This window comes from Labrus bergylta, chromosome 12 (genome assembly GCF_963930695.1).
Source record: "Labrus bergylta chromosome 12, fLabBer1.1, whole genome shotgun sequence".
Classification (NCBI taxonomy): domain Eukaryota; kingdom Metazoa; phylum Chordata; class Actinopteri; order Labriformes; family Labridae; genus Labrus; species Labrus bergylta.
Window position 1 is genome coordinate 25103521 of NC_089206.1, and position 27778 is coordinate 25131298.

General features: G+C 40.9%; 1 protein-coding gene across 1 annotated transcript; it reads right to left on the reverse strand.

The window, feature by feature from the left end:
- Nucleotides 1-2316: 2316 nt before the first annotated feature.
- spen (spen family transcriptional repressor) lies at nt 2317-27771 on the reverse strand. The gene is made up of 15 exons (XM_020635307.3): nt 27544-27771; nt 24595-24915; nt 17336-17950; nt 14998-15155; nt 14621-14821; nt 14377-14528; nt 14145-14270; nt 13857-13970; nt 13658-13771; nt 13452-13552; nt 5542-13351; nt 5070-5414; nt 4772-4966; nt 4422-4580; nt 2317-4308 (listed from the first exon to the last, which is right to left on the reverse strand). The coding sequence occupies exons 1-15, from the start codon at nt 27624-27626 to the stop codon at nt 4177-4179; spliced, it is 10626 nt and encodes a 3541-aa protein (XP_020490963.1). The 5' UTR covers nt 27627-27771; the 3' UTR covers nt 2317-4176.
- Nucleotides 27772-27778: the final 7 nt, after the last annotated feature.

The window sequence follows — 27778 nt, forward strand, 5'->3', positions numbered from 1 at the left end:
AGGTTAATAAGCCAAACCAACCCAACACCATAAAGCCCTGCAGAACTTGAAATTGAATTCGGAGATTTTTTTAGACTTTTATCATTACAATTATTCCTGAATTACATAGTGGAAGGCTATTGTAGATTTGCATTTTAATGACTTCTTTAATTGGACTGCAATGTTCCACCTCACGCTGTTAAGATTTTCACCTCTTCATAGTGATTGGCGGTTTAGATTACCTGTTGGATGCACCTCTAGGGCGCGATTAAAAAGTCTCTGAAAACTTAATTCAAGCACTTTAAAATATGCAGCAAAGTAAGTGTTCAGCCACTCCACTTGGTTTTATTTTCTGCACTCTTGTAAGGACAAATTGTCCAAACACTTGCATGGAATGTTTGGAGCTCAGTGCCAAAAGAACACAAACAAGAAAACAAGCACTTATCAGCATCTGAAAAACCAACCTCTAAATGTTCAACATTCCTCTCATTTTGGAGCTAAAAACTGCACTTTCAAAATGTCATCCTGTGGCTAAGAATTCAAGAACAGCTTAAAAATATGAATGAGGTCTACTTTAAGGACAAGCGCACATGACTTCCCCTCCACTACGCTTCATCGCCCAGAGGCAAAACCTGTAATCTTAGAAGAGCCGTGAATCTGGGGAGGAAGGTCGAACAACGTGCAGGGAAGCTTCTTGAATTTCTCTCTTCCTTTTCAATGCCGTGTCCCAATCTGATCTGTTTCTTCTCACGCTGCAAGCAGGGCGTCAATTATCATTCCAAGTCTGGGCCTGTCAGGGCACTATAAATCACTTCTGCCTCACCTCCTCTGCATGGTCACCCTCCTTTGTTTCTACTGTAGGCATAATGGCAGGAGGTAGTGAACGGGTAAAGAATGGTGCTTAATCACCATCTGATGCCACTTCAGCTGGCGTTTCTCAATGTCATCCATTCTTTCTTTGGAGGCCCTGACCTTACGTATCAGACTCGTGGGATGAAGTTGAAAAATGAGTCCATAATTTAACACAAGCAGTTATGTGGTTGCATAAATCTATTTTCACAACATGGGTAAATAAGTTAGTCATACTGTAAGTTGCTGTCTCTTTGCATGCCTTCTGCATTGAAATGATATTAGTTACACTCTTAAGCACTACTTCCAAAAATAATATAAGATCCTGCAGCCCTTACCACCAAATGTTTCCAAATTGAGGTCCAATCACCACTAAATCCCTACTGGCTTCCCTTTGGGGAATCTGCCGGCTAGTTTACTCGAATTTGACGGGTGCAGCCGGAAACCCTAATGTTAAAGCCATGCTCTGAAAATTGCCGTAACCATGGAGTTGTTTTCCCCATGGATGAGTCTATAACTGCAGCTTTGACTGCTCATTTGTCTTGCTCAAAATCCATTTGAATACCACTCTAACAGCAGCACTCCAAAAACATGTAATTTGTCATTGATATTCAAGTTTTGTCATGTCATAAATGTCTGACTGAGTAAATAGCAAATGAATCCTAATCTTTTTTTTTGTAAATTTCACCATCATTCATCACAAGTTTTTATCCTGCACTACAACGGGCCAAATGCAACGAAATTTCGTTCTTATCTGCACTGTAAAGTACAAGTTTAAGACAAGAAGGTTGACTTTAGCACACTTTCTTAATATGCATCACACCACTGCACATCAGCCTATGCAGCAAATAACTTAAAAGAACAGACATGTTTGGCGTACAAGATAACCCACAATTCCCTACATAGCAGACCAGAATTAAATCCAGCAAAAACCAAACATGTGACAGAAGACATGAAGACACATTTCTCACCTGGTTTGATCTTTTTTTAAGAGTCACTTTCAAAGATTTAGGAACAGATGCTACTATTGTGGGTTTTACAGTCATAATAAATAAAAGACATGACAACATTTTTGATGAGCTAATCAGTCATGACAAACTACAATTTGGCATTAGTGGTAGCCTGATAAGCGTCACATATCTGTGAAACGGCTTGAGCCTCAGCACTACAGAAAATAGGTAGATACTGACACCTTCTGACTTCTGAGTGAACTGCAGGACTGATTCTGAAAAAAGGGATCATATGCTGTAGTGTGGGTTGCTTCACAATTTAAAACTATTGCAAACAGGTTCAATGAACCACAAAGGGAAAAGATGTGAAGTTTTCATAAAGTAGATAGAAATAGAAACGGCATCTTACAGATTTCATTCTCCTATCTTAACCCACCGTCAATGGTCTGAATGAGTCTGTCTTCAAAATAACACACAAAAAAAACATTTCAGAGAAACACAAAACAAGAGTGACGGACCATTTAATGATCTTCAGAAGTAAGTTAAACAACCATTTATTTTACAGTTTAAAATTCCTCATGGAGGAACAGCAAAATACACTCAAAATGAAGATTGATCAAAAGACAGTTTTCATATTAATCAGCGGTTTAAGTTTTTTTTTCTTCTTGTATCTTTTTCTTGTTTGTTTATCAAAAATTATAAGTGCCTTCAACATAACCATGAGAGTACTCAGCTTGCAGTCATAGAAATATTTACATCACAAAAACTGACAAGCATGGTTTTACTTTCAGCATCGGTTTCACACCTCACCTGTCTCTTTCAGACTGCTTTGTTTTGTTGCACAAAACAAAAATAAGGACCCTGAAGAAAGACAATTATAAAGGGAAAATACACAAGAGCACAGGTTAGGGACATTAGTATGTACAGCTTGGCTCAAAAAGACATAAGGGGAGGGATGGAGACAGATGAGCAACACATCCATTAGCGGCATGATATCAAGTTCAAGTCACATTCTTTGCCTCTATGATTTGACAAAAGCATTTTGAAAATAAAGCATGCTAAAAAACATGTCATGAAGTCACGACGTAAATGACCTCAGTATGCAAGTCTTCATATGTTAGAACATGATTTTCACACAGTAGGGGGCAGTGGAGGACCACATGAGGGAGAAGGAAAACAGAAATGCAACCCTACAATGGTTCCTTCAAAATGAGGAAACAATTATATAATGTAAAAAGCACTGTAGTAACAGAGTCGGGTTGATGAACATTACCAAAAGAAAGCAATCAAGTCTGCCCTCCGAGCAGAAAAATACAAAGTCACATATGAAAATAAGTTCTGATCCATTTCTGTTTTAGATACAATGCGTGTGTTGAAAGTCTGCAAGACATTTTGGCACAGAATCAATAACAAAAACAAAATAACTTTTAGCTTGAATTTCATATTTGAATCCATTACAGGTCCTTTCCACCCCACCCCACCCCACCCCACTTGCCCCAGCCCAAAGAAGAAAACAAACATTGCGATTTGATGATCTGTTTTGTAAAATAAATCACTTGGTCTCTCCACATTGCTTCAGTCTTTAAATATTTATAATATTTACAGTTTCACAATTGTCCACAATACCCTTAGGCTTACGAAGATGCAAACAAAAAACAAAACAAATTAAATATTCTTTATATAGTCCCCTGTTGAGGCATTGAGTGTAAACTGTGCAACTCTAAAAGTCCCCTTCCGAGTTCCTGGGGCAGGGAACGCTTCGGGGCGGAGAGTTGGATCTGGAAATGACGTAGAAGTTGGCTGACGGCAAAGGAGCAACAGAGCAGTATGATTGATCAGGCTGAAATGATTCATGATCATTTCCCAGGCAATGATTTTTTTTTTTTTACTTGCTCAAGCATGGCTGTTAACAAGAGTAATTTTATAACATGTAGAATTTTATACGCAAATCTGTACAGAGTTCACAATTGTTTCCCTAACATAGTGCAATGACTTCTCACATTGTTCGTCTTTTTAAAAAAGAAATTCACAATCACTTTTATGAAGGTAAAAAATATCCCATAAGAAGGGTCAATCCATAGCTGTATGGATGCTATGAATTAGAAAAGGCTATGCACAACACCTCCAAAAATGGCAAAAATGAATGAATCAGAAATGGTCATCAAAAATCCCATTCGACCCTTCAGATCATCTCTGCAAAAGTGTAGTTTTTTGAAAATCAATGTCATTAAGTGACTTAAGGACTCGGTGACGTGAAGGGAAAACAAGGTGAGCAGGTGCTAAAACAAGATATTTACAAAAAGTCAAACTCATAAATATGAGGCAATTCCAGTTAAAAACAACTGGACGAGTCCAAAACGGCTGGTGTTGGCTTTGTTCAGGAAAATGATGGAGGTAATCAAACTGAGGCAATGACAATCATGAGGTGAGGGGAGATGCTGGAGATGCTGATAAGAAGGTCCGGGGCCAGTCGAGAGAGGTGGCTCTCAGAGAATTCACATGGTGGAAATATCTGCACCACATAAGCTGGCTGTGTGGAAGAAAATAATATCATAAAAGAGGGAATTAATATTCATGGTATTTAAATATGGAACACTCATTTAAAAGACAAGTTCAGAAGAAAAAGTTTAATTCAGCACGGACCTGATTAGAGCCAGGGTTGGGCACATTAATGATGCCAGCTGCCTGTTTGGCTTGCAGGTAGGTGATGAAGCCACTATTCAAGGCTTGGGTTTGACCAAGGACATCTTCTTGGTCTCGACCACAGGGTAGAGCCAGTAGCAAACAGTAATCATTCTCCACCTGCCATAAAGGATTTTGATTAATCGTTATCATCAATGTGAATATGTAAACAAACAATACAAGTTATGTAATCTTTTTTTTATACAAAATATTGATAAGAAAACCAGATATTTTGCAATCCAGTCTCCATTGAAAGGTGTTTTAAAATATTGTCATTAAAAATGAACAAAGAATAAAACCAAAACACTCACAGTCATTCTGCGTGCAACACTGTCCAACTGTGAGGCCTCAAGCCTCATCCTCTGGACAATACGTAGAAAAGGACCTCCCTCTGGTGGTGGCAAGGAGCGCTGGGCCAGCACAGTGTTGCCAGAAACAAAGTGCAACTGCACAGCAGCCTGGTCATTCTTCAGCGCTAACATGCCTTGCCATACAATGGGATATTTCTACAAAGAAAGGTACAGACAATTATATATAATGATATATTCTTTTTTTGTGTTGCTTGTTAATCTTCAATGTATGTTACTGCTGATCATTTGTTGCTCTTACTGTCATAAGCTGCACCATGTCAATAGAACGATGGCCTGAATGTTCCAGTTTAGCATCACGCTGTGGCATCAGTGAACCTGATGGGGGTACTGCTGGTGGAGGTGTTGGAAGGAAGGATTGAGCACCCTTAAGCAGAGATGGATCTGGCTTGTGAGTAAGACACATGGGGGACGTCATGGGAGACTGGTATGAGGGTGAGAGTGCATCCCCTGGTATCCGGGAAATGTGTGACAGATCCGTAGAGGTAGCATGGCGAAGATGGGAACTCTCTGTCTTGGAATCACTTCCTCCCCCATGTGACTGAGACATTTTATCCCTAGAACCCAGGGCAGACTCCAGTGGGACCTGATAAAGAAAAATAATACTAAATTAATTGAGCTATGTGTATGTTTATGACAAATACCTTTCAGATCCAGTTATACATGCTACATAAAATCAGCAAAATGTCAATTACAAAAGCATATCAAGTGACCTGTGAAGATGCAATGCCTTGGCCAGCCAGGTTGTGCCCTGATGAAGACTGTCCTGGAAACTGTGGTGGAAAGCCCCTCATCTCACGGTACACTGGAAAGGGACCTACACTTGGTGGATGCATCAGCTGAACCCCATGGGAATGTGGAGAAACCAAAACAGGACTAGATGTATGAACTGCTCTTATTCTACTTTCGTTTATAGGTGGCTGTATCAGCTTCCCTTCAAGTGGTTTGAGAGATTCTTTTGCCGAAGGTTCAATGTTCTTTCCCACCATTGGATTCTTTGACCGCCCAGCGATGTTGCTTGACACAGTTGCTGTAGTCTCTGAGGGGCAAGACTGCCTTGGTTCTACTGTGGCCTGTTCTCCCAGTTGCTGGTGCATGAGAAGGCGCTGGTGCATGTCTCTATACTGGTCAATGCGTATGTTTGGGTGGAGCCTGCGATGATCACTGTGAATCATCATAACATCTGAGTGAAGCTGGGGTACTGAGGGTCTGCTAAGCGCTTGGTTAAAGTGCCTGGGGTCTTCTTCATTTACATTGCTCGCACCCCCAACTGATACCGACCCCTTAGGACTTGAATGAGACTGCAGTACCATATCTCGGATAACATTAGACTGTGGCGTGTTTGAGCGCTGTGGAGGCCCTGTGTGGGAAGATGATAGAGACTCCCCTCTCCTTCCATAGTTTATCCCCGTCATCGGTGGAGTGTTCATCCTGGCTTCGTGAGCCATTGACTGCGTGACACTGTGAGGCTGCATTATAACGGAGGACTGCTCTGAGTGAGGGTTATGAATACTAGAATGATATGTAGACATCTGCGGAATGCCATGACCCAGAACTACAGAAGTTCCTCGAGGAGAACTGCTTGGAGGACAGGCTTTGACAAAAGGTAGAGGGGATTGAACAGCTCTTCGTGGGGATTGTGGTTCCTGCTTTAGGTGATGAGCTGTCCGATCAGTTGAAATGCCTGGGCTGGGACTCATGCGAGTTCCAGATATTGATGGGTGGTGGGGACTCATAACTGGGCTGAGGTTAGACTGCTGAACAGCTTTGCCAATGTCTACTTTTTTGGGTAGAGGTTCTGTCCCTAGTCCTCTTTTGACATGCTGATGCTGTATCACAGCTTGGTTGTACATCAAGACTTGAGGAGAACTGACTGGGTGTTGGAACATCTTAACCACGCCACCCTGGGTTGTTGTGTGATATGGAGCATCAGAATTGTCACTCCTGAGACTCTCTTGCTTGGTACTGGAAATAACAGGTTGAGAGTTATAAGATTGACCTGTCAAGAGAACTCCTGTGTGTCCGTAAGTTGAAACTTTTCGGGTAGGCGACTGGGATGATGTCATAACTGAGTCTTGCTTTATTGAAGATTTGGTCACAGATTGCTGAAACTCTATATCACCGACACTGGCTTGGGGGATTTGACTAATTTTAGCTCTCATCCTGTGAGGTCCTTCGGTTTTCTGGCCAGAGTAACTAAGAACAACAACACCCTCTGATGTATTGACCCTCAGGCCAGGACTAGGGCCTGTACTGTATGGGGTAGTCTCAACAACAGAGCGCCCTCTAGTCCCATCTTCTACTATATCCATGCCATGGTAGCGATTGTTCTCATTAGAGTTTAATCTAAATTTTTGCTTCTGTATAGATGGGCCAATGCTTCGGTTACTAAGGGAAATCCGTGGCGTTTCCTCTGTATCATAAGGCATTGGAATTCGACTTATAACTGAGGTAGCAGGAGAAATAACAGTATGTTGGGGTTTTTCGCCACAGTTCTGTTGAGACTCAGTCAGTGGAAAGGGTTTGTGGTGTATAGGCTGGGGGGGTAAAGGTGGTCTCTCTTCAGGATGTAACTGTCTTGAACCCATTTTATCGGAGGGATTTTCATTCTCTGACATCCGTGAAGGACCTGAGAGTACAGATGTTACTATAGTGGTAGGTATAGAATTGCTGTTTGATGCAGACACATACTTTGGTTCCATAAGGATTTTTCTTAAGGTACTGGAACTTGGATCAATATCCGAGGCCTTGGTATCAGGAGGCATGGGGGGATTTGCGGAAGGGGTTCCAAGTGTAGTTGAAGCTTGTGCAGAAGAGGTCACCACTGATGCTTGACAGGAAGGTGCAACAAAGATTCGACTTTCTTCAGATCTAGGAAGCCAATCTGGTGAAAGAGACATTTTTGAAGGCCGAAGCAGGGGTACACTGAACTGGGATACAGGTTGTGGGCGGGCAGAAGCTGGGGCGAGTGTAGGGGTAGATGGCTCTGTTGATAGGAGATGCTTTTTAGAGCTGGAGATGTTGCTTGTGCCCGTATGAAAGGCAGATTCTTTAGGTACAGGCTGTTCTACTTCTGGCTGTTCTGCCTCTTTGGGTGCATCTACAGTTATTGCACTTGTAACATCGCGCCTACAAGTTGCAACAGCAGTGACCACTGAGGATGCTGCTGTAAAAGTTACTGCTTTGGATTTATTGGTTTCTAGATCCTCTGGGATTGACTCTGGTAACTTGTTTGGGGAGGGCACAGGTTGTGAAATGTCTTCAGCAGTATCTCCTTTCTTGTTGGCAGCACCTTTACGACTTTTAGATTTCTTTGGGGTTTTTGATCTCACTTTACCAGTTTTCTTGGGTGTTTCAAGTAGAGGGGTATCCTCAGCTTCTTTAGACTCTGCTATAAGTCCCTTTGGACTGGGTGTAAGAGGACCCTCATCTGAATCCGCTGCAAGAATATTGTTGATCACCATGTGTGTTTCAGGTTCCATAATCTCATTGGAAGAGGGGGATACCAGGGGTTCAGGTGTAGGAATGTATGTAGAAGAAGCTGTGAAACCATCTGCTTCTACACATGTTTCTTCAGCTGTAATGGAATCAATAGCAGCTGCAAGTTCAGTTTCGCTTGCAGGATTGGCTGGCTTCTCCTCCTCAACTTCACCCTCTGGCTCTACTATGACCGGAGGCAAAACTGTAGGTTGCTCTGTAGGTGGTTCCTTGTAAGGTCGAGGTGGATGCTCAACTGTAAGTTTAGCAATGTTTTCAACGGCTTGCTCTAGTTCCATCTGCCTTGCTAAGAGTGCAGCAGCTGGGTCAGCAGGAAGTTCAGTGTCTGATAGGTTGTCTTCCATTTCCTGGGCACCAGGTTCTTTTGATTCTTTTGGGAAGCCTATGATCATTGTTCCCTCTTTCTCTTGTACATCTGTCTTGGTTTGAGTAATGGTAGGGGCTTCAAATGACACAACCTCATCTTCCTCTGTACGAAGTAAACCTTTTACATCATCCACGCTTACACGAATCTCAAGATTTTTTAAACTGTGTGATTGATCCCCAGTGACCTGCTTGATATTTCTTTTGAGCCTTGATGTTTTTACTTTGACATTCTTTTCGGGCTGTTGTCTCCTCTCAGAACAACTAGCTTGAAATGTTTCACTATCCCCACCAGTAGATTTATTTCCACCAGAATCTTTTAAGTCTTTTTCCTTTATTTGCACTTGTAATGTTGCATTTTCTTCATTTTCTGAAAACTTCCCAAACAGTTCAGAATCAGTTGTAGGCGTAGGCTCTGACTCATTATGACTTCCCAGATCAGCTTGGTCAGCTAGCAAAGCAGTGCTGTCCGACAGTTTTTCTATTCTATTGCCTTTCTTGTTAACTTGAGCAGATGAAGTGAATTGTGTTTGTAGCACTTTCTGGGTACGGGGTGACCGCCATCCCTCAGAGGCTTTGACAACCTCAACCACAATGGAGGACTCTTTGAACTCGTCTTGAGTCTCATCTTCTGTCACTTTCTGCTGATCTGTCTTAACTGGTGATAGATCTTCACCACGTTTAACACCCCTTTTAGGTGGACGTCCTCGCCGTGCATTGGTAGTTGGTGTCTGAATGTCTTGCTGAACTGGCTCTTTGTCAGTTCCACGTTTGCGCATGGAACGTGGCGACTCAACTACCTCTTTGTTAACTTGGTCATCTTCATGTAGCGTGGCATAGACAGACCTTACATTTCTGCGACGTGTTCTACCATGAATCAAACTAGACTCAAGGTTTTGCTCTGAATCTGATGCATGACTTGGTGACTTGGATGTTGTTTTAGTCTCAGATGCCCGAGGAGATGAGGCTCTTTTTAACTTCTCTCTGTCAATTCGTTCACTTTTACGTGTTGCTGGTTTCTCAGTGGCAACATTTTGGGAAGGTTGTGAAGTGCGTAATACTGTCAGTGGTTTTGCCCTTTTACTCTTGGGCTGTCTGCGATTTGGAAATGGCTTTATTTCAGCCTCTAAATCTGGCATACAGGCCTCACTATCTGTCTCAGTTTTGTGAGATTCCTCTAAGTTTTTTGTTTCCGGACTTTCTATTTTAGGTTCCATCTTTAGGATTTCAGATTTGTCATCAATCTTTGGATAATCAGACGAAGTAGATTCTGTATTCTCTTTCTCAAAACCACTAAGGCAGCCACCAGGAGTGGGAGGCTTGTCCTCCACAACATGATTATGTTCAACTGCCAAACTATCTCCAAATTTGGCTTTGGGTTCAAATAGCTCTAATTTTGGTTCCGTTTCCATTTCTGGCTCTGCAAGGATGAGTGAAGGGGTTATGTTGAGTTTAGGAGCAATGTGTTTGATGTTTTCCATTGGAAGAGAACGAGATGGGGGTGACTCAACAACTGGCTCCAAATGTTCTTCTTTTACGCATGACACAGGTTGTTCTGGTGAAAGATTGAGAAGTTCTCTCCTTCCTTGTGCAGGTAATCCTTTAGCAATAGGAACAAAAGCTGAAACTGACATTGTCAATTCAGGGCTGGCTGATTTATCTTTAGGCTTTTCTTGTGGCTCAGATTCCTTATCTGAAACCGCATTATCACAATTTTGCACTTCTTCTGTTTTAATCCCCACCACAACAGAATCATTTTCTGCATCTGGTTGGGAATGGTCCTTGTCCCTTTGTTGTTGAAGCTCTAAAAATCGACTATGGAAAAGAACTATTGGCTCTTGTAGGGTACCACCTGTTACAGATTCAGGCTGTGCCATAATAGCACCTGGCTTAATAGAAGGCCTGACAACTCCAGTTTCTAAGTCCTGGTCTTTACGTTCAAGATGCTGCAAACGTCTGGAATCCTGTTCAAAGATTGAGCTATGCAGAAAACGAGAGGCAAACAAGTCTTGACGCTCTTGGTCTTGTGGCTTTAATTCCTCCTTTTTATCATGCAGCTTTTCACCAGAGTCAGTGCGAATCTTTTTCTTTTTCATATACCAAGAAGGAATAGGGCGAGGGGCTAGCTCTACCTTGTCCTTATCTGTACAGCTGTGGGAAGCTGGAAAGCGTGAAGGAAGAAAGGACCAATTATCTTCCCTCGAGGAATAAAGTGTTTTGGCTCTTTCAAGAAGTGCTTTTGTGTCAGGAGTTATAGTTTTATCTAATGCAAAAGAATAGAACTTATTCTTTTCCAAGGAGCTTGAAAGCTTCAAGTCTGTCATCCTTTCATCCCGTTCCCTGAGGATAAAGGACAAGGAACTATTGGACTTTGGTGGACTGTGTTTGTTTTCTCCATCATCATCTGAATCAGACTGAACTTCTCCGGGTTCCAAATCCTGGTCCATGCGTTTTCGGATGCTTTCATGTTTTGAAATATCACTTGGGAAAGTCATTTCCATTCTAAATGAATCAGACTTTATACGACTTTCCCAACGTTGCATTATGTCCTCATCACAGCTAAACAAGTTTGTCTTAAGCTTTGGGAGCTCAATGTCAGAAGACTGAAAATGTGTGTCTGTCAGACCAAAACTGTTTTTTAATGAATCTGTGTGTGAAAATGTATCGTCCATTGTTGGAGATTTTCTTTCTTTGTTTATTATTGATACTGAAATCTGGGCAGTCTCTTCATCCTCATTTGCAGAAAAGTGACCATGCCCTATTGAGGATGTTAAACTCTGATAAATATCCTCATTCAGCTTTTGGTAACTTGCAAAGTTGCGCTCTCTTTTTGCAGTGACAATTTCAAAGTCAAAATTCTGTAGTTTCTTTCGTTTTGAAGAGGACAAGTCATCAATGGCCAAATCCTGAAGTGGTTTTCCAACATCATGCAAGATAAAATCCTTATCAAAATCACGAGTCTCATTAATTGGTGGATTATCAAACTTCACTAACTCATCAGGATTACCAATCTTGGTTTGGACCCATTGACCCTGTTCAATTTGTTCAGTGCTTATATTATTCTGGTCAATATGCACAAGGTGTTCATTTCCATCTTCCAAGTCTTTGCACTTCCCTCTCCCTTGCTCATCTTCAGACAAAACCTGTTTATGTTGTTTAAATTCATCTAAGTCAAGGTTGCCGTGATCTGGTATCTTTAAGTGAATGGGGCTGTTCTTGCTTTTTGAGCCTTCTAAATCCATCTTAAGATAAGGAGAGTCTAGTTGTTGAGTAGTATCTTCAGGAGGCTCATCTGGCCTTGACTGCCGCTCCAGAGACAAGCCTAGGAAGTTGTTTTCACTGTCTCGTCCATCTTTAGGACTGTTAACTGAAACTATCTGGGCACATTTTTCCTTGTGGTGTTCCTTTTTATGCATCCCTTTTATCAGAAGGTTCTTATCCAAATCAGTGTCCTTTGTATTGTTCCATAGTTTATGAAGTCCAGATTTAACAAGATCGTCCTCACTTGTTCTTTTCTGTCTATCAGTTTTCCCAGAGTCTTCAAAGCGCCTTTTTCTTGCGGCTAAACGGTCAATATCCACAGAAATGCCACTTTCAAATCCTGTTTCTGATTTTCCATGTTTTTTAGATTTGATCTTAACATCTTTTTCAATAACCTCCACTAAACTGTGAATATTTTTGTCTCTGGGGGGCTTTCCATGCTTTGAGCCATCCATTTTCAATGATTCTGGGCGGAAAGGGGGACTCTTCTGGTCAGATGAAGGTGAGGCCAATCTAGGACTGTCCATTCCGCTCCTCTGTATTGTCTTTTCTTGGACAGGATGACCTAACAATTTTACTTCTTTTTCTTTAACACGTGTTAGCTGCACAACACAAGGCAGAAGGTCTAACCTTGTTTTGCTCGAGCCTTCCTTTGCAATTTTACTGTGTTTACTTCGAATGATGGACTCAGGGCTTACATCTCTTTCAAGTTCAGGTTCCATCTCACATGCTTGTATAATAGGTGATGTCACTTTGAGCTTTTTAAGCCTCTGTTTTTCACTTTTTTCCTTGTCCCCTCGATCTTTACGTCCTGTCCGCTTCTCCTTTTCAACCAAATTCCCTCTTTCAACCTCAAAGACTCGATCCTTCTCAAGTTTGTCAGTTTTATTATACCTCTCAGTTCGTGCCTTTTCAAGTTTTTCAAATCTGGGTGGGGAGACTGAACTGCAGCTACCACTTCTTTCAGACGATCTGCAACAAATACGGCGGTCTGAATCACTTGGTATCCTCTCCGAGAGCGAAGGAGATGCGGTAGGGCTAGCAGGACGTCTAGCAGCAATGTGAGATGGGCTTTGGCTGCGTTCAACAGTCCTTCTGCCATGATCCCGTCCTCGATCTGTTTCAAAGCGCTCCCTCTCCCTTTCACGTTCCCGCTGCAAATAGCTATATTTGCGAATGTCCTGCTCATAAGGGTCAGCTCTGTATTCTCGATACTCCCGGGGGTCTTCAAAGTACTGTGGATCATAGTAATCTCCTTGATATGGGTCCCATTCAGTATAGAACTCCCGACTTCTGGAGGGGTATTTACGCCGTGGATCTTCAGTAAATGTTCCTGGTGTTCGTGCATTTTCATAATATTGTCTTTCAGCCTGAAACTCGTATTGAGTTCTGCGGTCATCCCTGCCAAGAAAAAAAGAGCAGGTTGTCATACCATCATCATTAATTAATTCCAACACAGTATTGAGTTCAAATTATTACTCCTCAAGTAAACTACACAAACCTTCTTTCAGTGAGAATGTCATAAAAGTCTCGAATGTCCTGGCCAGATGCCTGCATTGAACGATAAAAAGCCATCTGACTTTCCTGATTGGCAAAATCCACCTGAAGAAAATAATATGCTTGGTTAAGAATATTTACAGCCTGTCAGGACTGAAGAAAAATTACATAAGGTCGCAAAATTTCAAAGCAAAGCTGTTTTTCACCCACCTTTATTTTACTGCCCCCTATCTTCCATCCCTTTGTGTCCTTGACAGCAGCTTGTGCATATTCAATGTTGTTATACAGGATAAGGGCCATTCCTTTCATTCTGTCGAATACAACCTGCGGAAGAGAGAGGAAAATAGAGTCCAGAGTTTCCAGAAAGTAAACAATGGGTGATTCTGAAGGGCAAAATAATCAAGTTTACCTTGACAACATGTCCATAGCGGCAGAAATGGCGAGTAAGAAACTGCTCAGTTGTGTTTGATGCCAATCCATCCAACCACACACATGTTGTAGGCATACTCTTTCCAAAGCCAAGCTGAAAAAGAAAGGGTACATTTCCAATTGAAACTATTTAAAATAACAAATCTTTAAAAGAATTCAACAGTTCCTACAAATTGTGCTTAAAAAAAGCTGGGTATGTTTCTGAAAGACAAGAATGTGGAAGTGTTGTTTATGCAAGATTTAAAATGCATTATTATGAAATCCTCACCTTAAGTCTATTGTTACCAAGGTACTCGCCATCCATCTTCTTAATGGCCTTACAGACACTGGCAATGTCGCAGTATTGTAGAAAGGCGTACTGCGGAGCTCCATTCACCTTTTTGATGTCAATGTCCTTTGGGATAAAAAAAAAAGTTATTCTGTCAGAGACCATGATCATCGCAAACATTGTAATCACTACAGAAGGCCTGATTCTGAATCATTCCACAATGTAAACCTACCACTATTTCACCAAAGCGTTGAAAGATGTTAAGAAGGTCATGGTAAGTGGTGGTTTTCTCCAGGTTTCCAATAAATAATGTCCGTGTAGCTTTTGGATGAAACTCGTCTATCCTCTCATCCAAGGGACGAAATTCATTCTCACTCTCTGTCTCTGAAAAAAAAGCTGCTCATTGGAATCTTGTACATTTTGTTGAATTATGTTTTTTTTATTTATTGGTGCTTTGATAAAAGATCAGAACTTACCAGGGCCACTCCAGGCTGTAACATCAATTTGCATGCCAAAAAAAAGCTTGCCCTTTGATGCTCCAAGTGCTTTCTCTTGGTCCTCTTGCTGACGGAAAAAGACAAGCCCATAGCGCTCCTCTGAAGCTCCGTGGATTTGTACAGACGTGACCTTTCCATGTTTTTTAAATTCATGGAACAAGCCATCCTTCAGGCTTGTATCTGTTGTAATTAGATTAAAAAAAGGTTTCATTTAGTACAAATACGGTAATCAAATTGTAACAATATACTGACAGTGATATAAAGGATTTGCAAAAATAAAAAGCAGTCATTTCTGAATATAAGGTTATTTGTACCTGCATGCTGCAAATAACAGCTTGCAGCTTGCAGCAACTTACCTGTAGAGCGCACAGGAAGATTTTGGACCTTTATGCCAAAACTTTTACGTGGTTCATCCTTGTCAAGGGAGGATAAAGGAAGAGCTGAGGGTGCAGGAACAGCAGCAGACTGCACTGAACGTGCAGGGGAGTCATCACTGGAACTACTGCTAGAATCACTGTAGCAAAAGAAGAACATGGACTTAGACATTGTTCCTGTTCATTTCTAATTTTAGTTACACATGCAAAAGAAGATGGTGTTTTTTTTTGTGTCACTGTTACAGTTTACTGACCCTGCCTGTCTGAGAAGAATATAATAATCTAATCATTAATATTTTACTTGAATAAAGCAATTTACTTCCATGATGTATGTTACTATTAAAAAAACTTGAACAAATGCATAAATTAATAATTGGACACATATCTTATATATATATATATATATGGTAATATGCAGGTTAAATGTTGGTGCAAGAACAGAAAATATGTAGAACAAATGAAGAACAAAATGTTTTTTTCCAACCTGCAGAGCAAAAAGTTTATCTGCAAATTGCCTCGAAAAGGCAACATTCAACATATTGGGAAATCAATGAATTTGCAAAAAATCTCATGCAGTGCAATGCACTGAGAATATGTCTTGTTTCTGTTTTTAAAAATAACTCAACTGAAGAGCAGCAAAACAGCCTTTTTATCCACAGTTTGTATTTATGAATTCGCCTAGTTAGTTGTAAATATAAAAACAAAATGATTTGCACGTCAGTAGGAAATTCATGGCTGCCTTGGCACCTTTTTTTTCTAACCAGAAACTATGTGTGGCTCAGCTTTCTAGGCCCTCTGCTGTTTGTTTCCTTCTCACTTTCTCCTCCTGCGCTCAGACACTCCCGGAAGTGCTGCTGACGGAGCCTGGCCTGTGGGAGCGGGCAGGCAGCCAGCACTGGCCAGAAATTTCCAGTTCCAACTGGATCTCACGGAGGGGGAGAGCCGTTACCCATACACAGAGGTAGGCAGTGAGAAAAATACACCAGCTCTCTCCTGAAATTCCCCCCATAGCACTACCTTGTCAAACCACATGTGTCGCTACATGCTGTCATACTGTATCTGTCGACTCGGCTTTGGCAGAGCTGATTAATTTAACCAAAAACAAACCTGAGCGGAGGAGGTGAATGAACGTAGTAAAGTAGATGCCATGTAATCTGACTTATTCCTCTTTGATTATCAAAACATCAAACATTTTGTTATGAATGCATTTTTATATAATTACTAATAAACAATGGTCAACACCACATACGACACAATATATTAACAAGAACTTACAGCACTGCACTCAGTAATGCACAGAAACAGGTAAATTAGCACAAGTAAACAGAGCTAAAAAAAAAAAAAAAAACACAATCACAGCATAGAAGGAAAAGTTCTTAGTTCATATTACATTGTAGATGTGGCTGTATGAAAATGACTTTACCAGAAGTTGGGGTTGGGGTATATGCTACATTACACGTTAGGTTTCTTTCCTAGAGTGTCTCATATAAACCCTCTGAACAAATTCTAAACAGAAGAGAAAACAAGAACTTTTCCCCCAGATATTGTGCAGCTGATTTATTATCGCTAATGATCTACATAACTAGGACTGTTTATTAGAAAATCAGAAACAACCTTGACCCCCCCCCCCCCCCCCCCCCCGGTAATGAAGGTACAGCCAAAAATGTTCAGCGAAGCATGTACATGTTTACCTGAGGAGAGTTATATCTAGCAAAAGCAGAGTGGACTTTAACTTGATCCGAAGTACAAGTAGCAGTGATAAATCAATTCAGATCTAAATCTTACTGCACCTTAAACTTGTCATTCTAGCAGTAAAGTATAACAAAGGTTGTTTCAAGGCGTTGATGCAAAGCAACAATCACATTTTCTGTCAACAACAGATTTGTCATTTATAAGAAAACAATCGCCAATGATCACAAACATGAGAGTAAAGCCAGAATTTGCATACTCGACACTCCTATAAATGTTTGCAAATGTACAACTTTCTCGTGCTACTGAAAGTGGAATGATAGTCCTGCTGAGAATAACATGTGAAGGGAAAGTGATGTCCTCTTTCCCTTGCACATTTTACGGTTAGGCTAAACAAATTGAATGAAATCAAAGACAGGGTCTACATACAGATCTTTCCAGTCCTAGTTTTACTCCATTTCTACGTCGTTAAGCTTATTAGAAAAATGCAAAGCTTCATATCTGAACCAGTCAGATTGCCCGCAGAATAGCGTACGCAGATTTCCCTCTTGAAAAACTCTGCTTTGTTTCAGTCTGGGATGCACAAAGGTAAATGACAAGGATAAAAATCTTGACAGCCAGTGTCACTCACCTGCCACTCGTGCTGCTGCTGGTACTGCTGACTGAATCAGAACTTGAGGAGCGACTGCGGGAACCTGACCCGCTGTGGGAGCGTGCAGGGCGGGTAGCTTGACTTGCCAGTCTCTGAGGAGAGGGATTTCGCGAATGTGTTGAGTGAGGAGACCTGCTTCGACTGGGGCGGTACGAGCGATCCCCACGCCGACTTCTGTCCTCCCTGTAAAGGTCCCTATGAACCACACTGGCCAAAGTAAAGGGTTCCCTGGTGCGAGGCTCATAGCGAGGCTCTGGTGTCTCAAAGCGGCAAGGGCTCCTGCTGTGGGAGCGGTAGAAGCCAGCCGCACTTGATGTAGATCCTCCACTTCCTCCGGGTGTGGCAACTGCTGATCCAATTGTCCCTGTGTTGCCCGCAACAGTGCTAACGATAGTTCCACCAACCCCTGACGACACAGTTGAAACACTTCCACTGGAGGTGCCAGACCCGCTCCCTGCGTTGCTTAGAGTTCTCTCTCTTGCATCGCGGTAATAGTCTGTTTCGTAGTGGCGCTGGCGCTCAAAACTGCTACCAGGACGCTCATGATGTCCGTAGGCACTGTGATCGTACGCTCGGTCCCGACTTTCAGTCGACCTAACAAAGAGGAAGAGAGAACAGCATCAAATGGTGGTTTCATTGAAGAAAGCCGCTAGAATCAGACAAAAAGGTTATCACCAGGTGTCTCTGGTGGGGTTTCCTTAATTAGACACGAGAAGAAAGGGGGTACTTCACGGGGTATTTTGTACGACGGGCTGAACTACAGGGTAATCTAGATGATTTTATACAACTTCTGGTTTTACACGTTTTCTAAGCCTAACATCTTTGTGTCTAAAACATCCTCCTTAAATATAGAATAAATAAGTGTTTATATTTAACATTTTCCATCATGACAGCATCATGGAATTAAAAACATAGTATACCTCACTTTATAATGTTATACTCTATATTAAAAATACAACTCACATAGGACACTCAGCAGAGGTTTTTAAGCAAAAGGCATGCATTGAGTGCTCAATAGGACAGAAATCTGCTGCTTATCAAAAGGTTTTAATTGCAGGATATAACAGACTTGCACAAGGATTACTTGAATTAAAAAGGAATTATGTGAGAGATTCATGCCTTCACAACGTTTCAAGTCATTTTGGTCTCATGTCATCATGCAATTACAACAAAAGCTACTTTTGAAGCTGTTTTATCATTTATCTAAAAGGCTTTGTGCAAGGTTTTTGGAGGTGATTCACGACAAGCCTTTGATCTAGGACGCTGTATGATTTGACACCACTTGTTCTCCCTTAGAGTCTTCAAAGCAGCTTTTACGAAGATGCACGTTAGAAACAGTATTAAGAACATTCTGTTCAGACCTGCACATCCTCCTACAGCAGCAATCAGAATTTAATTTGGTTATACGACTGCTGTGTCATTACAGCAGTCATATTAACCAACTCGCTGTAATGAGCGGGACAGGACAGCAATTAGCACTGTTTGAATTCAGATCAAATTATTATCAGCAAATTAGCCAAGATGTTCCAACACAGGGTGGAATATGGTTAATATAACTACAGAATACCAGCACGTATCAAAGAGGGCTTTTAAATAAGAGGCTGTTATTTCTCTATTTCAAATAAGAGGATAGAACAATGTTGGGATTGTGGTGGTGTCGTATTTAAAAGGAAAAGAGACTTCAACTCTCAAAATGGTTTTAACAAAAACCTTTGAAGTGCTAATGTATGTTCATCATGTATTTATAATATACTGTGTAAACACATTTCATCTTTACGATTCACACTGCAAAATATTGGAAAGGGTATGTAGTCTTTGTGCAAGAAGTATTTTGGGAAAAGATACTTCCAATCCTACAAACTGGAATTATGTTTCAGGCATTATGTCTTTATTATGTGAATTGAATCTTACACTAAAAAGAAATAATTACAAATTGAATATCTCTCCATAATTCTTAGAAATACTAACGTTCTAGACAGAAATCAGAAAGTTTGTGTATGGGTTGGTAAATCACAGTAGCCAGCTGTAACATGCTTTGGTTTGACTTTAGGCTCGATGAAAAAAAATCACTAGTTCCCGCTACTTCGACAATTTCAACATAATGATGGTGCTACATCTTTTTTGTCAAAAATGCATTTTAAAATATCTTGACAATATCAATTTTGAGAGAAACTAAAATGTATAAATTCGCAACCGATTGCCGAGATAAAGAATAGATATTAAATATGTAGCATTTTTACAATTCGAGATTGGAGAAGCTTAGCCTCAAATAATCATATAGACACCACACGCTTCAGGATTCTTAGGACAAAACAATCAGATACAACAAGCCACGCCCCTGATCATTGGGAAGAACAAATCGGGCCTAAAATCATGTAGCGTGTGGTCAGCATTACCAATTGTCCTTGATATGAATTGAAAGTGGCATCCACAACTTTGTCTAATATTTATCTTTGATCTATTTGAGCCATCACACTTGTTTTTGGTACATCTGTTTACAGGTATGGCTATGCAAACTTTTATTGCTCCTACAAGCTGCCATACTGTCATCACCAACAAAGAACATTTAGTAAAAAGTCAAGACAATTGTAACAAGGGGTGGGGAAACATCTAAAATGGTTTATCTTTTCTCAAAAGAGATGTTAAAAACAACCCATTGGAAGCAAACATCTGAGGGACACAGTGTGAGCTTCAGTTGTTTAAACAGTCCATGAAATGACCTGCCTCAGTCTGAACATAGGAAACAGGTAACATGGGGTTACATGAGGTACCAATGGGAGGTCGTTGACGTTTCTCTGAGGATATAACACAAGCTTTATATTCTGCATCTATGACGTCATTTGATATCCTTAAAAGGTTGGCAACAACAGCCCGGTCTCAGTCGTCTCAAACTGTTTACAACTATTCCGTTTATATTGCTGTTGTATGGAGGCGGTCTCTCACTCGAGGTCGTGGTGTTGTGCTGAATGTCTGCACGGCTGTGAGAGTCTTCAACACTCGGCATGCAGCCTTGTGTCTATGACGGATTTGCAGCTGTCGGACATTTGGTGTGGCATCTCTCACTCTCATGTTATATTGCTAATTTGAATTTCATCTTTTTTTTAAATATTCATTTGTAGTTTTTTGCCATTCTTTAAGGTATTTAATGTCTAGTAATAATCTCTTTGTATTTAGATTTTTGAGTATTGGATACAATTTTGATTGAATAATTCATCTACAGCACTATTTTCTTTAAATGTCTGACACCTGACAAAAAAACGTATCACTACATTGCCTTCATTACCTAACATCAAGCTTCTGCACCAAAAATAAAAACTTTTAAAATAAATTCCCAACTATATGTTTTCATCCATTGAGGGTAAGATGATTTTGTTTACATTTCTAACTGAGCAATAAATGTTTTACTTTGAAACTGATAGCCATTAATGAGAGCACGCTTTGATTTGGCCAACGTGGAGATTTCAGATATAACAGATTTGACATAATTGTAACCTGCACCGTTCTAGGTCATCAATAGGGCTTCTCGTCAAGTCTCAACACAAAAGGATTTTGCCTTTGGGGCACAAGAACAAAAGGTTTGGTGGGATAAACACTGTCTCCTGGATGTTGGGGATAAATCGGTTTAGGAGACTTGCACTATGTCTGTATCTCACTGCACTATCCATTAAGTACAGCGGGGTCGGGGGCAAATTCTGTTTCTACTTATTTGATTTAATCGTCTGTATGCTGGATTCATGAATAACATCTATGGCAAAATGGTGTCTGCTGTGAAAGTGATGGATTACCTTGACCCCTAGATGCTCTCAAAAATGCTAATTTGGTGGCGCAGGCTCACTGCTGAATAGATAGCCTTCAATTTCACTTCAATTTCACTTTACACATAACAGCTTCTACATTATTCATGGAGCTTAAAAATAATTCAGTTAGACTTTTTTGGCAGAATTTCCATCAGCGTTTGATTATTAGACTGCTCTGGTGCATGCTAAGCACATCCACTGTTCGGAGATTACGTGGACAGCATAGTTAGAAGGATGCATCTCAACAGCATGCTAAAAAAGGGATCTCATATGAAAACAATACAGACATTAATTTAATGAAAATACAGAAACTATTTTTAGTAGTCATTATTAAAGAATCTTCTGCCTTCTGCCATCCAAAGTAGCAGTATAACTGTGCAGCTGTGCTTGGTCCTGATGTCTGCTAAAGAACAAAGCAAAGTGCTCATGTAGGAGGGCAACGTTCATAAAACCTTCAATGACATTATTCATGTATAGAATTACGCTAGCTTGAAAGACAAAATGTCGGGTTTTAATTCAGTATTAAATACCTGAGAGAGCAAAGGAATCCAGCAAAGGTTTGGTGACTACCAGTACTTCGATGGAAATATCCTGCTTCTTATTCACAATGCCTACATTAATCGTATATGATCAGAAATGAAAAGCAATGATAAAACGGAAAAAATACCAAGAACAAGAGTCTCTGACTATTGTCAAACTTGTAAAACCAGTCAGGGATTTTGAATGGTTGTTGTTTCTCTACCTTCACATTTCCTATCAATAGCAACAGTCCAGTCTGTAAGAGAATAATGTATTGCATATCTCAGGGTTTAAGCTTCAGACTGGAGTTTCAGTTCACACTTGTGACAGCTCATTCAGTATTCACATTAAACTTATATCCTATCAAATCTGACACAGAGGACATCTTCAAACTGCATGGTTTAAACTCTAAAAGTAATGATTGTTTTCATGACTGGTGAATATGCAGTTTATTCTCTTTCATTAAAAAATCATCAATAAATTATTTGGTCTTCAAAATTATTCTGTTGTTATTCCTAGAGCCTCTAGAGGTAATTTAAATTGTGTTTGGTTATTGATAAGAGAAAGTAAAACAGCAAATGTTTGGTATTCTGCTTGATAAAAGTTGAAGTTCATTACTTTAATTAAGGTTCTGTAAATGGTAATTTTAAATTTTTCCATTTATCGGTAGAATAAAGTGTTGATTAAAAACGGTAGTCCATGACCTTGGCAATTACGTTCATATCATAATAGTTGGCATTTGGAAACCTTGTCTTCTTACTGTTATTTCTAATCTTGAATTGTAATTATTCTTATTGCAGTAAAGATATAAGTTTGTGACATATTCAAAAAATCAAAGGCACATTTCTTTCCTGATCAATCGTCATGACTAAAAGCTACAGTGTAGATCGATTATAAAAGGAGGACGGGCTTGAGTTGGGGTCAGGTGAGGGGAAGCAAAAGAAAAACAATACAAGGTAAGGTAAAGATTTCTGCATAGAGACACACAGGCAGTAATAACAGTCTATGTACCAGCTACTTCGGTTAGTGGGGAAAATGGAGAGAGACAGGGGTTCAAACTAGGGGGTTAGAGAGGACAGCTAAAATACACAGGGCAGGACATACCAACCTTTTGAGAGAGTGGTAACTTGACCTATAATTCCAAATACAATTTAGGGAGATAGAACTTTGTGAGCAGAAAAAAATGGTCAAAATGTTGAGTGGAGAGGTAAAAATGAAGCAAAATTGTTCCAATATGAAAACGTACTCCTCATCTTCAGGAAAGCGGAAAAAAAAATCATGTGCTTGGGTGAGCAGGAATGTCAGTTTTAATTTAAAATAATGAAAACAAACATGGCCTTGTACGGATCCAGGTTGGGATGTTTTGCATGCTGGAGAAGTCAGTTTGATTCCTTATATCCATCCAAATGTGCAGGGAGAAAAAAAAAAAATCAGTCTTGCACCCGAGTCCGGTTAAATAAACACCAGATATCCAGGGCTGTGGAAGCAATGGAGAAAAAGAAAGTCTTGCATCTTCATTTGTAGAGTCATTTACATTCCCCTTTGGTCATACTCTCATTAGTAGTTTACAAGTCAAATTCCTTTGGTAGAAGGTTGGAAATGTTGCCATGAGAGATGAGGAATGAAGAACATGGCTCTTAATGGTAATCCAGATTCTTGGTAATAGATGTACTGTATTCATTCCCAGGTTTGTTACCATTCATAGCAGATTTCAAACTCGGTGATTGTATATCTGTTGTCCATCTCCTTGCAAACCGTCTCCTGCAGAAGAACCAACACAGTCTAAACCGAAGCTGGATCGATGAGTAAGCAGTTCATGGGTGCAACTAATTTATCTGATTCTTTATGTGATTATATCCACAGCTGAGTTATAGTTCCACATTAAGGAAGGGAGCAGGTAATCCACAGTTATGAGGTAGGTTATCTCCAAAAAGCAGCAACTTTCCAGTCTCACTTTCCAGCAATTCTTCTTTGAACTGTATGATCCAAACATAGTCCATGATGGTCCTCATCAAACTGCGAGTCCGTGTCGTTGAAAGGAAAAAATTATCTCCACCAAAAAATTGAGGAGGGGAAAAAAGTAATTTGCTCACATGTTCAAATGTTGTTGCGTCTACTGAGTTGAATAACCAGTAGAGGTCTCCCAGTACTCAAATTGCAATGCCCTGAATTAGATATCCCAAATAAAAAACAACAAAAAAAAAAACATACCAAGAAAACAACCCATACCTTTAGCATGATAGTGTATCCTTTAGGCCAGCGTTAATCCACCAGAGGGGAATAATTATCCTGCGTAGGTTATCCACATGACTCCAGCCCACATGAGAAGGGAACACCTCCGTGAGGGGTGCGTGATTATTGAAAACCAAATTAGACTAATCCAAACAATGGTTTCTTATATAATGTGTGCTCTTGGTTGGGGTGAGGATGGCATTAATCCACCGAGCAGGGCACGTAACTCCAGATTAGGGGAATCCCAGGGATGGACGGCAGACCACTCTTTTTTTCGTCTCGCCCTCTCTCTCTCTCTTTTTCTCTCTCTCCAGAGGTCTCCAATAATCCTGGGAAATTTTAAGATTTCCAATCTTTGCCCCGCATTTTCCGCAACTGATAAATCCACCTCACAGAGATGTTTAAACTCACCAAGATATTCCCCAACAGCTATTTAAACTACTGACTATTCATTTAAGTATAGTAAAAGATAATCTTGTGTACAAACATGCTCTTACTTGTAGAATATCTCAATATCTACGTATGAATCCAGGAGCGCTAGCAGCACTCTTAGATTTAAGAAGGGATCCCTATAATCATGAACTCTCCTCTCCCCCCCCCCACCCCCAAACAAGTTAATGAATAGATGGTGGGAAGATGCTTGGGGGTAAGGCGGCTCCCCCTGCCTTCAGAGAAACTTTGTCCACTTACCCGTCTAGTCTGCGTTCATAGCGTCCATCTCTGCTGTGGAGCGACGTGGGGGGCACATACACGGCCCCCCCTGCCGCCCTTGTGAACCCTGAGACATCCCGGCCACGGGAACTTAAGGACAGACTATCGTCCAGCCCCCTTGCGGCACTAGGAATTGTGCCCGGTTCATTGTAATCAGTGCGCAGGTCTCTGTCCCCCATCTTATTGATAGCATTGTGAGCCTTCTGAGCACTTTTAATGTCCACAAAATCCACAAAGGCGGCGACTCCACCTTCTGAACCCCGCTTTGGCAGGACCTTGACACTCTCCACGCGTCCATATCTAAAAGAAAAAACAATAGAAAACAAGGTTATCAGTGGGTTTTGGGATGAAATCACGCTGCAGCAGTGTTTATCAAGTTCCATACAGGATGTTTACTTTGAATCTTGGTGAAAATAATGCAATTCTGATCATGATGACATCTTAAATCTGTTTTATTGGGCAGCCCTTAATTCAGATGTAAATATGCATGTGTTTGTGTATGCCTGAGAAGGGGGAGGTAGTAAAGCTTTGCTACTCGTATTCTCTGCTCTATGGTACTTTCTTACAAGGCAACAGTAACCCAGCAACAGGGTTTGAAACCTTTGCATATTGCATGTTAATAAAGGCATATATTGTCCAGCATTAGCATGTTTCTAGGAGGAGGGACTCAGCTAAGATTATAGCTGCTGTAAGCAATACAGATGAGGTTTGGGCAGCATAAAGAGACGTGACATTTTCTGATTCGCTGTTGATGGTTTTTAAAAAAAAAAATCAATATATGTGGTTGTAAAACTCATGCTGTTTTGCTACAACAAGGCAATTTGGGACATTTTACATACGTCAGTCCCCCTTTCCCCCCCCAATTAAAAAAATGCTGCTCTGTTAATTATGGAGTTTTAATTGATCTACTTTATGTCAAGCATGCCATTGTTCCTTAATATGCCTGTAAATACATTGTTAACATTTTTGGGGAATCTTTTACACAAAAATGTACGACCCCAGTCTGGGGTTTTAAAAAATCTGGTATCATTTACAATGCGTTGAGTTTTCCCTCCTAAAAAATCTTCCTGAAGTGTATTTTCGCTGTCCGACAGGGACAGCAGGGTGCCCATAAATTTATTGGCATGCCAGTTCCCAACATTGAACAGCCTCCGACGCCATTTTAGAAAAGCTGTTCACACTGCTTACTCATTCTGCCGTCCCCCATCTTCAATGACTTCTATCACACATTGGGCTGTCATGCACCTGCCTGCTCGGACTACCTCTGGGTTACCGCTGGAGCGGAGGCTGCGTGCTAAAAAGGACCCGCCGACACAATATCCCCTCCGCTATAATGCAATAACATGCAGCCAGTCACCATCCCCCCCAAACATAACGTTACGCACATCATAGACCGAGCTAATGTAAATAAAACAGCATATAGGTAGCTCATTATTGTGCGGGCTGCAAGAATCAGACACGGACGATGTTTGTGGTTGACTCGCTGCATTCGTCTAAGTAGCCTAATAAAACCATGACCAATGGAGTGCGAAGCCAGAATTAAATAAAGCCTAAATGTATATATTTAACACAGTCGCATTTTGGAGGCAATGTGCCTTTTGATGGCAGTTTTGTTCAACAGACGTGTGTGAATTCAGTAATTTGCCAGCTTTCGTCCGATATGTCGACGCCTACACAGTAAAGAAGGCAGCGTTGCTCATATAGGTAGACTATAATGGGTTTTTTTTTCCAGCAGTCTGCTCTCTAGCACATATGGACGGAGAGGCGGGCTGCTATTTCCTTGACAGCCGAGAAGAGAAAGGCGAGAGCGCGCAGACAACCGTGAGAGCCAAACAAAAAAAAAATCATATTTACATTTTTTTAGTCCACGGAAAACAACAAAGAACCTCAAAGTCTGAAATAGTTCGTGTGGTTGGTATTAACCTACAGCCAAAAATATGAGGCAAAACCAACCTTAATTTGAATTTGGTCATAAAAACATGGATGTGTTGTGTGATTTTCCTTCAGATCGCTCTGCAGACTGTGCAAGTCAGCAGCTGTGGGGGAAGCCAAAAAGTGGTCACAATGTAGCAAAGAGCCATTTGTGTGTTCATTGGCACATAAAGTAAACACAAGTCGGCTACTACAACGTTTCAATGTTGTACATCAGTAAACACAGAGCAGCCTGTTTCAATCACAGTTTGGAACAATGTTGCAGCGTGGATGGCGGCGTGATGTCGCGTCACCTTTGAGATATCACTGACTTGTGTTAGGTAAAGAGAGAAGCTGGCTCTTGCGACATGAAAGATGGGGTACACGGTGTTGTTCATTAACCTTACTGTATAGCACGGGTCAGGTCGGACTCTGTAACCTGACTACAAACTCGCAGAAAGTAAAGTGAAACACCGGCTGTCTGACTTGCTCAGACATCAGAAAAGCATAAAGCCATAGACTTTACTGTGTGCCAAAAGATGCAGCCTTTGAAATGCACAGCTTGTACAATGCGAACAGCTCGCCAGGTAGACTGAAGTTTGTTTGTACAGACAATATGCTGTAAGCGGATATGTTATAGTAAATCAGTTTTCTATACATTCGCCAGGTGCAAAGGCAGGATTCTTTAAAAAAAAAAAGTCAAAGAGAAGCTCAAGTAAAGTTACAACCTCGCATGCAAGTTAGTGACCGTGTCAAAATGGCAAAACCATATGTCTGCTAGCTGGGTGCTTGACGCGTGCTAACCCGCTTTTATCTCAGCTTGAAATGCAGCTCAGTGTTGTTGCTTATGGGGAGCTGACAGCACAGTTGCCAAATGGGACTTTGCTACGGGGGGGAACCTCCTGCTTCCTTCATCCTGACTTCTCTAAATGTGACACAACACGGAGAGATGCTGTCCATGCACACGTTCTTACATTACAACAAACACACACATAGCTCATCTATGTTTCTACTCACCGCTTGAAGTGCTCAATGATTTTCTCCTCTCGTACATTTTCGGGTAAATTTCCCACCCATAAATGTCTGGTTTCCCGGACCATACTGTGCGCTCCTTTTCCCCTATCATACAGATGAGTTTGCTATGTCAGTTTCCTCCCGTGCAAAAATGAAAAGGTTTGCAAAATAAACGCCGGACAGGAACGCAAATACGCGGCGCAATCATTGACTGGTCGTTGTGACCCAATGTAAAGCA